Consider the following 14,196-nt stretch of genomic DNA (forward strand, 5'->3'; position numbering starts at 1 on the left):
GTCATAAGACTAATCAGTCAATAATCTGCTGCTGATGAAGGTGAAGCCATTTTGGGAATTTAGCTGGTTTGGTATTTTCAATAAACTGTTTGCTAATTTCTCCACCCCAGCACTCCTTAAATCAGGGTTTCTCAACCGGGGTTCCGTGGCCCAATAGGGTTCCACGAGAGGTCACCAGGGGTTCCCTGGGAGATCACAATTTATTTAAAAAATTATCTCAAATTTGGGCAGCTTCACATTAAGGAGGTAAGTTTCATTCTTTATTTTTAGTTTAAGAACACTGTTAATGCATATATACAGGCTTACCCATGAAACGAACATAATAATTTTGTAACTTCTGGCCTATATTTGAGCCTGAATGTGTAGGAGTTTCTTGGGGCCTAAAAAAATATTCCAAGGGTTCCTCCGGGGTCAAAAGGCTGGGAAAGGCTGCCCGCTGCCAGCCCCCGCGGGGCAGTGGGTGACAAAGCAGGTTCGCTGCTTCCGCGGAAAGGCCGGCTGGCCACCCACCCAGCCGGCGTCGGAGCGGGGGAGGAGAGAGAGGCCAGGAGGGCGAGGCAGCGTCCCACCAGCTGACCGAGGCTGAGCTCATTCCGAGACGCCAAGCGCCGAGCCCGTTTGGAAACCGAAAGTTAGCAGCGGAGAAAGGGAAGGTCCCTGTTCCAGCTTTCCTCCGCCCCTTGAGGCCAGGAGGTGCCCGTTTGGAAGCGGAGGAGGGGGAGGAGGCGCCGCCGCCGCCGCGCTCTTGGGCTTGGCATCCTTGGGTGGCGGGGTCGCCAGGCGCTCTCTCCAGTCTCCGGCCTACCGTAGTCTGCGGCGAGCCTCTCCCGGCAGCGATGAAGAGGCTCTGCCTTGTCATGCTGGGCATTCTGTCGCCGGCCTTGCTGATCGCCAGCATCGTCCTCCTGGCGGCCCACGTCATGCAGAACCTCGTGGACGACCAAGTCAAGCAGGTGAGAAGCGGCGCGCGCGCATCTTCCAGGCTGGCTGCCGGCGGGGGCGCTTAAGGAGCGCGGGGCGCAGAAGCGGAGGACTGCCTCTCTCCCTGCCCACCAGGCACCCACCATGACCCCGGAGGAGAAAACTCCCTGCCCCATTCAACCGAGAATGGCTGGCGCAGCTGCCCCAGGCCGAGATCTGTGCCCTGCTCAGCCCCATCCCGACGGATGCCTGTCCAGCTTCTGCTTGAAGGCACCACTGCAGGGCACCTCGCCAGCCCCCTGGACTCTAGTTTCCTCTGTCGAGCTGGGCTCCCTGTTATGGGAGCCGGACTTGTGGGTGCAGGTATTTTTTTGATGCCCCCTCTCCAGCTCACAGAAGTGAGAAAGCCCACGTATGAATCAACGTGAGGTTTTCATAGCGGGAGCACAGCAAAGAGAAGTGTCTCAAAGGAGCTGTTTGGGACAGAAGCAAATGCATTTGATGAACTTTTAGGGCAAGAGCTGGGATTGGCATCAGCTGCCGCTGAAACCTGGCCCAAGCAAAGGTGTCTTATAAAAGTGGTCGGAATAGCAAGGCCTTGAGGTTGCAAACAGGCTCGGGAGGTCTGATAGTTTAAATTTAGATATGGAAAATAGGGGAAGTCAAGGGTACCTTGGAGTTTGGTTTATCTTTGTACCAAATGATCTAGAATTTGCAGCTTTGGGCACAAATGTGGCTGACTCACCCACAGGGACTTAGTTATTTGGGCAAGAAATGAACAACCAGTGCAAGTCTGGAAAGAATGGCCTGCCTTATCCATGATATTATTTCAAGGACACAATTATTATATTTCAAGCGAAGAGCGGTAGAGAGCTATTCAGAGATGTAACCTCAGAAAATAGTTCATAAAATCTGATCCATGATTCCCTCCAGAGACTGTAAGCTACAGCTCCTATCAGCCCTGATTGTTTGCGTTACTGTGGCCGATAGGAGACGGGCAAACTGTCTGTTGGGCACAGCATTGGGAAGGTCTGTGTATGTTCCTCTCCCCCACACAATGCCTGTTTTTATTGACGTCTCAGCCTACAAAGGCATGGTGGAGCCACCAATGTTTGGGTGCCTTCATTATTGTCAGTCAGATATCGTAATTAGATTTTTGAGTGCTCCATTGTATTGGGAGGAATGGGACTTTCACATGCAGAAAATTAAAGTATCTAGAAGAAAAAGGAAAGCTTATTCTCTGGTGAGGTTTGTGCATAGAGTCACAATTTGTAGGAGCTTTCGTAGATCTATTTTCCCACTGCTGCATTTCAGTGAGCCCTAGAAATACGGATATTGCCAAAATACCTTCGTGTACAATTCTGTTCTCTGCTCTTGCTAGAAGTATATAGCTTTTTTTTTTTGCCTTTTCTTCTTTAGGTAGCGGTGTTAAGAAATAGTTCAGAAACTTTGGAAATCTGGGAGAACCCTCCATCACTTCTCCTGCAGATCTATTTTTTTAACTTGACTAATCCTTTGGAAGTACTTCAAGGTGAAATTCCTATCGTCAAGGAAATTGGGCCATACACATACAGGTAATTTGACTTGCTTCATTTTCAACCTTACGCAGACGGTTTAGGGGAGAAGATTTCCAGCCGAAGGTTCCCAGGAAGGAAGGGGATGTTTGGAAGCACTTGTGAGCTTTTGCTTGCCCAAAGAAAGAGGTAAACTGTAGAGATGGGGTTTGTAAAAGGCATGTTTCTAGCCCTCATGGATGTAAAATATGTGGTGATATAGCAGAGAGCATTCTGGGCTAGATTCTCAGTAACCAGGAATGGAGGAGAGGCTCATACCATATTTTCAGAACTGGTTGTGATTTCAGTGGGAGCTGGAGAAGAACCATGGGCAATTCTCAGTGGTAAAAAAATGGGCAGAAGGTCTCAAGTTCAACCCCTGGTGCCTCTAAGTCTCCTGAATGAAACCCGGGAGAGCCTCTTGTGTTGAGTCCTCATGCCTTTTCTTCAGCTGCAGGATACAAATGCAGCCATGCAAGCTAAAAGGGGATGGATGGATGATCTCCTGCAGTTGCCAGTCTTTCAAGGAGTGGCAAGGTCTTCTTCTGTAGACAGGTTTCTCCACCTTGTTAAGGTATTGTGCTTTGCTCTGACTTGCCAAGGCAGGGCGAGATTGAATTTCTTCTGGTCTGATGCTCAAAGGGAGATGCAGGGAACTGAAGCTTCCTTTGTTTGGCAAGCTTGAACAGCCCTTTATGCTTATGCTGCTTTTTGCTTATGCTGCTCTGCTGGGGAGTGAGGAGATGACTACATTCTTTGTCAAGTAACATTCATTAGCTATGCAAAATATATAAACAGGAACATTTTCATATATTTGCTGGGTCTTTTTTTTATCATTTCTTTTGCCTCCAACAATTATGGGTGGAGAGAATAAAGTCATCCAGAATCTCACTAATTGTAATCATTTCCTCCACAAGCTTTTCAACTTTTAACCAGGCATTGCCCTTGCTTTTGGAAAACGTCAGGGCTAGAAAGCGGCATTCTTTTAAAATGAAAGTTGGCTTTCTCTCAACATTGTGTTCGAAGGGAGTTTCTGGGCTTGTTGTTGTCATATTTTGTCTGCAAAGTTGAACAGAGATTTTTAAAAATAGGGAACCTCGGTTGAAAAAAACAGTACCTTCAAGACTGCCCATTTACTCAAATAAATGTTATTGAGGTTCTGTTAGGAAAAGGGGGGTATCAGTTAAAATCTGAGCTTTTTGGATGCTCAGTGTCGTTTAGGTAGAAAACTGACTGGATGTACCTCCAGAGGAGCTATGTATGTGAGCAAATAAGTAATTCATAGCTTCATAAATGTGTTGGGAACTGCTGAATTGGATGCTTTTTGATAAATCAAAGATGGAATGTGTGTGTGTTGGGGGGAAAATAGGTACAGTATTTGTTTTATATGTGAACAATGTGACTATAGATTTATTTGGGTAGCTTGTTTTCCCCAGTGATGGCAGTAATCGGGAGAAAAATAATGCATTTCTGCCACTGAAAACAGGGTCTCAGTGAAAGGTCCTGTGTCTCAGAAACTTTAAGTGTGAAAAGTAGTTGCTTAATGATGCCTCAGACATACTCCCTTCTTCCCAGTTCTGGACTGGGACTGTAGTGTTTCATCACTCACTTGTTAAGATCTTGCACGACCAGCAACTGATCCTTGCAGGCAGCTTTGCTGGGTTGGACTGAGATGGAAGCAAAAAGGGCATGTTTGGAGGAGAAAGAAAAAGAACTACAACTGCCTTCCAGAATTTGGCAAGCATTTCCAATTGCTTCCGGTTAACCTGGGATGCTTGCACTCCTTCCTCAGTTTCTCCTTGTTGTTGTTGATTCGTTCAGTCGCTTCCGACTCTTCGTGACTTCATGGACCAGCCCACACCGGAGCTTCCTGTTGGTTGTCAACACCCCCAGCTCCCCCAGGGACGAGTCCGTCACCTCCAGAATATCATCCATCCACCTTGCCCTTGGTCGGCCCCTCTTCCTTTTGCCCTCCACTCTCCCTAGCATCAGCATCTTCTCCAGGGTGTCCTGTCTTCTCACGATGTGGCCAAAGTATTTCAGTTTTGCCTTTAATATCGTTCCCTCAAGTGAGCAGTCTGGCTTAATTTCCTGGAGGATGGACTGGTTTGATCTTCTTGCAGTCCAAGGCACTCTCAGGATTTTCCTCCAACACCACAGTTCAAAAGCATCTATCCTCCTTCTCTCAGCCTTCCTTATGGTCCAGCTCTCGCAGCCATTTGTTACTATGGGGAACACCATTGCTTTAACTATGCAGACCTTTGTTGTCAGTGTGATGTCTCTGCTCTTCACTATTTTATTGAGATTTGTCATTGCTCTCCTCCCAAGGATTAAACGTCTTCTGATTTCCTGACTGCAGTCAGCATCTGAAGTAATCTTTGCACCATCAGTTTCTCCTATGCTCTCTAATTAATGCTTTCTTAATAGGGCTGGCAAACAGATGGCTCTTAGTTTGAATCAGTGTTTCTCAACGTTGGCAACCTTAAGATGTGTGGACTTCAACTCCCAGAATTCCCCAGACAGCCATGATATCTGGGGAATTTTGGGAGTTGAAGTCCACACATCTTAAAGTTGCCAACTGTGAGAAACACTGATATAAAGTGATGGAAGGAGTTACCAGAGAAGTCCCTAAGCCTGACTTGGTTTCTGTACTCAGATTCTGCCAATCTCTAGGCCTCTCTTAAGGATTGCAATAGGCTCCTTGGTAAATCCTTCCCCTAAGAGTTGAATTTTATATTACTTTGGTTTGGAAAACGCTGCAGTGGGAAACTGCATTTCTCTCTTGCTCTTTTTGGCAGGGAGTGGAAATGCCGAGAAGATGTTCATATTCTCGAGAATGGCTCAAAAGTGTCCTCTTTTCAACCAACCACTTATTTCTTTGAGCGAGAAATGTCGGTGGGTGACCCAGGAGTGGATCACATCCGGACTGTGAACATGCCTGCATTGGTAAGTCTTGAAATTTGCTGCTGGCTGGCAAAGCAAGGCCAAAAAGTCTTAGTGTGATCCATTGGCTTGACTGTGGTTCTGGGCTAAATGAGGGCCCTTCCTTGTGAGGATTTTGCACTGGCTCATAAACTTCTGGACCTATCTCTGGTTTGTTTGAAGAGCTGAGCTCATTGATTTCTAGCTGTGCTCTGGTGTATTTGAAATTGAAATAAAACTGGTTTTTAATCTGTGCTCTGCAGAGTTGTAGACAGGCCTTTTTCTAAGTAGTGAGAGCGTCATGCCCTCACCTCCTGCCTCCTGAATTCAAGGCCATCACTTTTCTCTCTTTCCTGCTTCAGAAATTCAGCATCTTTGTTAGTGGCTTTCTGTAGCAGTTGTTCAGATGTATTTCCCTTCCCCTAGCCACATGCAACCTTGGTATTGGGAAAAAAATGCTTGCTTGTAACAGTGCTAACATGCTGTCATTTCACCATCCAAGTGTGAAAGAGCTTTTAAATGTAACAGGGGAATGGAATCTTTGCAGCTAAGAGGTGTCCCATCATAGCAAGTAAGGATGAGTGATTATGGTGATTATGTGCTATCAAGTCATTTTTGTCTCCTAGCAGCCACGTACGTAGATTTTATCCACAAGTAGGGATGAGTAAAGCATTTGAAAGAGATGCCATGTTGTGAAGTAACTATGCAGAGAAAAGTGGGAACAGATTTTGAAGCAATCAGGCAAAAAACAACTAGGCTACTTTAATATTCAAAAAAGGTCCTCCATTCAGACTCCCAAGCATTGCAAAACTTGTTTTAATGCTTTGCAGAATGCTAATATCAACCTCTTTATTATTATTTTTTTGGCAAATAAATGCCCACAGGATGAACAGACAACATAAGTGGGTGTGGGGGAGCAGACTAGCAATTCATTTTATTTCAAGTTTCATTAAACTGGAGGCAAAGGGAGTTCTGTTGCTCCTTTATCTGTGGTAGCTCCAGACTGTGGCATCTTCGACTCTCTCCTTTTGGTCAGCTGGAGGGTGAACATTGACTATCCCTTGGTGTTCTCTGCATTTTCTTGACATTGTGAAGTCACCTTCAAGCTGCTTTTGTGAAAGACTGGGAGCAGAAACACTATGGTGTGGGAATCAGTCTTGAAACGTGAAGTCTAGAGAGTAAGGAAGATAACCATGATGGAGATATGCAGAAGCTGTTGCCTAGGCAAAAGGGGCCAAAACATACTTTAAGTCCAGAACATCCAGATAACATTCAGAAGTAGCTCAGTCAGATACCTCCCTAATTCATTGAACGATAAGGAGGAGGAGGAGGAGGAGGAGGAGGAGGAGGAGGAGGAGGAAGAACACAATCAGACTTGCAAGATTCTGCGATTATAGCCAATCTCAACAAAAGTAGTTTTAGCCTTCCTGTGGAGTTGATTTCATGGTCTGGTCTACCTAGTGGGGCTGACGAGATCAGAGAAGCAGGGCATTCAAGCAGCATATTATCCTCCCTTGTGCAAAAAAGCTTTGCTATTATCTGTTCTAAGTGTTGCAAGCACTTGGGCTGTGAGTTTTTTATGGTCAGTGATTTGAGGTTTCACTTAACCCTCTGGGCTGAATAACGTAGCTGTTCTCCAACTGATGCCAGCTGCTTCCTGGGCCTGACCATGAAAGATTAGGTGACAGGGGCTGGCCAGAAGAAGAATCTTGGAGTTGGGGCTCCTATGAAAAAGCCTAAATTCTGTGATGGGCATCATTTCAAAAGGAATCAAAATTAAAGAATGCAGTTTCATTTGGACAACAGGTATTCCTTGCTTAACAATCGTTTTTTCTATTTTTATCCCACCTTTATTATTTTTATAAATAACTCAAGGTGGCGAACATACCTAATATTCCTTCCTCCTCCTATTTTCCCTACAGCAACAACCCTGTGAGGTGAGTTGGGCTGAGAGAGAGGGACTGGCCCAAGGTCACCCAGCCGGCTTTCATGCCTGAGGCGGGACTAGAACTCTCATAGCATGCCTGATTGGCTCTTGGGCTGAGAGAGAGGGACTGGCCCAAGGTCACCCAGCCAGCTTTTGTGCCCAAGGTGGGACTAGAACTCTCATACCATGCCTGATTGGCTCTTGGGCTGAGAGAGAGGGACTGGCCCAAGGTCACCCAGCCGGCTTTTGTGCCCAAGGCGGGACTAGAACTCTCATACCATGCCTGATTGGCTCTTGGGCTGAGAGAGAGGGACTGGCCCAAGGTCACCCAGCCGGCTTTTGTGCCCAAGGCGGGACTAGAACTCTCATACCACACCTGATTGGCTCTTGGGCTGAGAGAGATGGACTGGCCCTAGGTCACCCAGCCGGCTTTCATGCCTAAGGCGGAACTAGAACTCACAGCCTCCTGGTTTCTGACAGTTCAGACTTAATGATGGTGCTGAAAAACCGATTTACAACTGGTCCTCACTCTTAAAACTGTCACACTGTCCCTGCGGTCACATGATCATGATTTGGGTGCTTGGCAACTGGTTTGCATTTATGACTGTTGCAGTGTCCCATGGTCACATGATCACCATTTCCGCCCTTCCTGGCTGGCTTCTGGCAAGCAAAATTAATGGGGAATGGCATGATTTGCTTAATGACCATGTGGTTTGCTTAATGCCCGTCGTGATTTCGCTTAACGGCCACCACAAAAAAGGTTGTAAAATTGGGTCGTATTCACTTAATGACCACTTTGATTAGCAACCAAAATTCCGATCCCAGTTGTGGTCATTAAACGAGGACTACCTGTACTCTGTGTCATACTGGTTACTACACCCTGGATCATTCCTGCAGTAGGAATTTATCGCATCTTCTGGAGTCATCCAAACACTGCTGTGCCAAAACACAGTAAGGTACACAGGCCATACATCACTTCAACTATGGCTAAGTAATGCAGTGAAGATGCTGTAATCACTATTATGAGAATGGTTGACAAAGTACAAAAAAGAGCAACTACATTCCTCTTTGAGAAGAGTTGCAGCGTTTGGGGGACTTTGTCTTAGGAAAAATAAAACAAGCATGGGAATAGGCTTCAGGAAACTTGAATACAAATGCCCATAGTTAAAGCCTGAAATACGGGATCAGTGTGCCTTTTAGTACTTGATGAAGAAAGGTGTTCCTTCCCTCCTGAAGGCATCTAAATGAGCATTGTGAAAACAGAGGACTGGACAAGTAGACACTTGGCAGGGCTCTTCTTATGCTCTTTCAGGGAAGGCAGAACTTAGTCCCACCCGCTGCTCTTGGCGGTCAGGTCCATCTGGTAGCTGATAGCGGTCCCCAACTCAGTAAGTTTTTCTGCTATTGAAAAAAATGCTGCACCTTTTTGCCCCTTTCTGAATCAGAGGGGAAGGAGCAACATGCTTTTTAATAAAATCTGTTAGCTGGAAAATGTGCTACCAGACTCCTTCCAATAAAACAGCAGTGAAGGGCCGGTTGATCTAAATCAGCCTTTCCTTCTCTGATGCTCTCCAGGTGTGAGGTGAGTGTAACTCTCAGAATGCCTAGGAAGTTTATTTGCTGAACAGGCTGGGGCAGAAATTGTAATCCTAACACATCTTGAAGGATACGAGTTGGAGAAGCATGGTATAAGCAGTTTTTGTCACTGGTTAGGCTAGATAAGCAGTGACAGGAGATGCATTTAAACTAGTTCTTGAAAACTGTGTAAGAAAATTCAAGCCCCACCCAGGCTCAGGAGCACTAGAACTGAATGATGAGGATAGACAACGGGAGACAACAATGTTAAGAGATTCTAGAGCAGTGTTTTTCAAACTTGGCAACTTTAAGATGTGTGGACTTCCGCTCCCAGAATTCCCCAGCCATATAGATTGTAGTGCAATGGCAGCCAGATATACTGGAGTTATTTCATGCCAAAGTTGGTCATAGATGGTTGCCTCTGCAGGAAGTGACTAAGATGCAGTTTTTACATCACTGACCAGTGGGTGTTTTGATACAAATTCAGATGTGGAGTATGTAGTCAATTTCCTTCCTTCCTCCCTCCCTCCCTCCCTCCTGTCCTTCCTTGATCTGTGTAGAACTTCTGCAAAGCTAATTGGCATTCATTGCTTGACAATTAATTGGTGAAGTTGGTCCAGGTAGCCCTCAAGTTACAACGGTAGTTGGTACTGGAATTCCTATCACTTAAGCGATGTGGTTATAAAGCGTGATGCCACATGACCACATCGCTTAGTGACAGCAATCCCAGCACTCCCCGTTGCCGCCGTTAACAGAATCCCACCAGTTGTTAGCCAAGGGCCCACCCCGATTTAAGCCATTCTGGGCTGGGTCCCTCCAAGCCCCAAGCATCAGTAAGGTAAAGGACTGCCTCCAATTCCCTCACCCACCTATTTTCCCCCCATCTCTGCCCTTTTGGCTGCCCTGAATCCTGCCTTGCATGTGGCTTTGGGGCTGCTTGCCACCCTGCAGCCCAGGGGCTTCTTGGCATGACACAGCTCTGGGGCTGCAAGAAGCCCATGAGTTGCAGTGCAGCGCAAACCATAGCCACCCCAGGAAGCCTCAGCCGCCCCAGCCCAGTTCCAGCCGCAGTTGCCCTTGCCACCCTGTGCTCCGCAGCCCCAGCTGACCTTTGCCATCTTCTTGCTCCCACTGCTGACAAGGCGTGCCTGCCGTGGCCCTTCACAACACAGCTGCTGGCCACATGAGGCCACCTTCCCCAGGCCTTGCAAGGAAACTGCCATGTGTCTCGCGAAGGGCTAGGCTGAGCATGCTTGGTCAGCAGCAGGAGCAAGAAGACGGCAAAGGTTGGCTAGGGTGGCAGGGGCCATGGAGTGCAGGGGGCCAAAAGGACAAAGGTGGGGCGATAGGCGAGCAGGGGGAGTTGAAGTGCTCCTGTGGTTGTGAGGTCTGCCTAGCACCTGGATTTTAATCATGTGACTGTGGGGGCACTGCAACGGCCATAACTTTGGAAACTGGTCGTAAGTCCCTTTGTTCAGCGCCACCGTAACTTTGAATGGTCACTGAACAAATGGTCGTAACTCGAGGACTACCTGTATATTTTTCACAGCTAAAATGCAGGGAACATTTTAATGACTTCCTTTCTAAGCAAGGTTTCTTTTAGAAAATAAAAGAGGGAAGTTGCATTTAGAAAATAAAAAGGATTAGCTGGGGTTGGTAATTTTACAGACATCCTGCGTGCAGAAGATTTTAGCTTCCCCCGTCTTCATCCAGAAAAGAACTGTTGCCATGCGGAATAGATAGGGCTAAAGTTTGGGACAGGAATGTCTTCTCCTTCCAATAAAAGCCAGATCACCATAAAACTGAATGTGTATTGGAAGCTCAGAAGACAACCATTCATCTGGTGTTTTGTCCATGAAGCAGCTCAGTGACATCATCTTCACTCCATTTGTAAAGCTAGCTTCTTTTGGTTTGAATTGCAGCTTCTTAAACTATGGTTAATGGGTACTTTTTAAACCCTGATAAACTGAACTCTGCCCATCAGTTATATTTTTGTGTTTTTATAGTATAACTGATAAATAACTGATAAACGTCTATCGTTATACCCTACGGGTTGCGACAATAAAACAAATAATAATAATTATCAATATGCTGATGATACCCAGTTATGTATCTCCATCCCGAGTGAAGTAAGTGATGCGGTCTCCACCCTTTCCAGGTGCCTGGGGGCTGTGGGGGCCTGGATGGGGAACAACAGGCTTCAACTGAACCCTGGTAAGACAGAGTGGCTGTGGATTAATGGCTCCTCCTCCAGTGGCTGTGGATTAATGGCTCCAAAGTTGTCATCTTTGGTTCTGGATGGGGTGGCACTGCCCCATTCGGAACCCATGTGGAACTTGGAGGTCCTCCTGGACTCGTGACTCCTGCTTGAAGAGCAGGTGGCAGTCGCAGCCAGGAGGGCCTTTGCACATCTTCGGGTGGTGCGCCAGCTACGCCCAGTCCTGGACTGAAATGCCGTCCAAACAGTCACTCATGCCCTTGTCATCTCCCATATAGACTACTGTAATGCGCTCTACATGGGGCTACCCTTGAAAAGTATTCGGAAGCTTCAGCTGGTCCAGAATGCGGCTGCGCAGACAGTTATCGGGGCTGTAAAATCAGCCCATGTGATACCTCTGCTGCGTGAGCTGCATTGGGTACCAGTTTGCTTCTGGGTCCAATTCAAGGTATTGGTTATCACCTTTAAAGCCCTACATGGCATGGGACCAGGGTACCTGAGGGACCGTCTCGTCCCCATAACATTGATCTGTCTCACCTGGTCAGGCAGGGAGGGCATGCTACGGACCCCAATAGTAAAGGAATTTCATCTAGTGGGGTCCAGGAGGTGAGCCTTCTCTGCAGTGGCGCCCGCCCTTTGGAACATCTTGCCCCCAGAGTCGAGACGGGTTTCCTCGTTCTCGGACTTCCGGAAGAAACTGAAGACCTGGTTCTGCCGCCTTGCTTGGGAGGGGGAGAGTGATAGCTCCACCTGGGGATGGCTGGCATCATAGCACCGCTTAGTGATTGTGTTCCATCTCCACTTGGATTTTACATTTGTTTTTATGTATATTTTAATGTAATTTTTATGTGGCTATGTTTTTAATGCTATTTATTGTAAACCGCCCAGAGTCCCCCATTGGGGGAGATGGGCGGTGATATAAATTAAATAAATAAATAAATAAATAAATAAAAGAGCATCTTAACATCTTTGTTTTTTGCTTCATGTCAGGTGGCCATGAATTTGGCTAGGAGAACTCCTTTCCATTTGCCTGCAGAGTTAATGCTTATAATCTACCAAGAAGACATGTTCCCAATGCACACTGTTCAAGAGCTTCTATGGGGATACACGGACAAATTTCTCCAGGCGGTCCACAAATTTCTCCCCAGCGTCGATCCAGTATTTGGCTATTTAACAAAGGTAAAGTTGTTGTCCTCAAGGGTGGGCTGGACCTCCCCTCATGTCTTTGCTTTTGGTTGGTGCACGTTCTCCTTCGCTGGCTGCTCCACAGCAGAACAAGACTGAAAGTTCGCCTAGCTCGCGTGTTGATTTGCCCCAGTAAACATAGTCACGTTCCCAGCTACACCCTTTGCTATAGGTCGTCTGCAACCTTCCATTTCAAAAAGGCACAAGGAGACATGAGCCAAGGAGATGTACTGCCCTGCAGAATTCCACTCATCAAGTTTGCTATTTACCCCCCTTCCTTCTGTGTAATCTATCTGAAAAAAGGAGAAATTAACAAAAAGAAGCAGGCAACGTGGGAAAAAATCTAATTGTTTATGTGTTTTTCACATTTCTGCCAGTTTCAGTCAAAACAGTCTCTTGGCAGTTTACATTAGTTGAGCGCAAATGCACACTAAGACATACAAATCCAAACATCCAGTGGCAGGAACTAACAAGGCTGGGCGCACCTCAGCAAGGAAAGGAAGAAGATGGCCGAGGTCAGTAGAGGGTGGCAGGGCAGCGGAGCGGAAGGCAACTTGCGCACCTTCCCACCCCCGGCAGCAGCTACCTGCTCGTGCTTGCGCCACACGGCAACAACCACTTACCCACATGCTGGCCTGCTTGCGAGCCACCCAGGACTTGCAACTTCCTGCCGGCTTCTCCGTTAACTTTGCTTGTCAGAAGCCGGCAGGAAGTTGTGAGGAGGGCCTCGCTTAATGACCTGCGGTAATTGCTTAGCAACGGCAATGGGGACTGCTATGATTGTCACTAAGCAATGCCATCAAAAGACATCGTGCTTTACAACTGCATCACTTAGCGACCGAAATTCTGGTCCCAATTACCATCATTAACCGAGGACTACCTGTATACAGTGCAGCTTTGCACTGTTTTTTCCTTCCTCAGGTTTCCACTGAAATCCTGTCCTAACCTATTTTTATACTGGAGAGCATGAAAATGCTTATCTAGGCAGTCTTGGGTGCTCCAGGTGCCTATTGCTTCAGGATTGTTGCTCCTGCTACTTTTTAAACAGGGTTGTGATTAAATTCTGCTGCACTTGTCCGTTGCTCTAATAGACTCCAATCTCTCCTAGACATTCTGCTTGTTGCCATCTCAGTGCTGTTCCCTGTCTCTTTTAACTGAGAATAATCAACAGCAGCTCTTCAGAGAGCTGATTGCCACTGTCTTTTTTTCCTCAAAAGATTATCCTTAAGAGGGCAGAGGACAGCTTGCTTGCCAGTCTCTTTTGGCACAGGATATTTTGTGAGGAAGCAAAATAAAGTAGATGCATTATACTTCCAGGAGGTTTATGACAGTTATAAATGTAAAATAAATAAATGTATGTATGTATGTATGTATGTTTCCCACTGGAGGAAAAAATAAGCTTGAATTCCAGCTCTCTTCCAGAGAACTCATATCCTTGTGCCTCCTTTTATGGTCCTTGGTGGCTGCTGCTGCTGTTGTTGTTATTGTTATTCTGAGTTTTCTGAATGTGTTATGGTCACAAATGGAAGAAGTTGAAAATGATGATGTTACATTTTTATGGGATTTTTGCATACAAACTGATTGGCCTCTAGAACACATCACACTGGATAAAGAAAAGGAGTTTCTTTTAAAGCGGAGTTTTTCTGAAAAGAAAGGAGTTACTTTTATAGAGGTGTTTATATCCAGAGACAGCAGAATTGAGGAAAAAGAATTGGAAAAAATTACAAAATGTACAGCTCTAACCATTAAAATAGGTGGACTGTGGAAAAGATCTTGTGCCATTGCCCCTATAGTTATTGGCACACTAGGTGGAATAACAAACAGATTAAATAAATGTTTACAAGGAGTCAGTATTTCAGCTATGTGAACTGCAAAATTACAAAACTCCATCCTGC

General features: G+C 46.3%; 1 protein-coding gene across 1 annotated transcript in view; it reads left to right on the forward strand.

The window, feature by feature from the left end:
• The first annotated feature begins 611 nt into the window (after nt 1-611).
• SCARB2 (scavenger receptor class B member 2) overlaps nt 612-14,196 on the forward strand; it is a 33,917-nt gene continuing 20,332 nt past the window's right edge. Inside the window, exons 1-4 of the mRNA XM_063310710.1 lie at nt 612-953; nt 2,341-2,495; nt 5,273-5,420; nt 12,107-12,295. Of these exons, the coding sequence (XP_063166780.1) occupies nt 837-953; nt 2,341-2,495; nt 5,273-5,420; nt 12,107-12,295 (609 nt within the window). The 5' untranslated portion in view covers nt 612-836. The remainder of the gene's footprint in view (nt 954-2,340; nt 2,496-5,272; nt 5,421-12,106; nt 12,296-14,196) is intronic.

This window comes from Candoia aspera, chromosome 8 (genome assembly GCF_035149785.1).
Source record: "Candoia aspera isolate rCanAsp1 chromosome 8, rCanAsp1.hap2, whole genome shotgun sequence".
NCBI lineage: Eukaryota > Metazoa > Chordata > Lepidosauria > Squamata > Boidae > Candoia > Candoia aspera.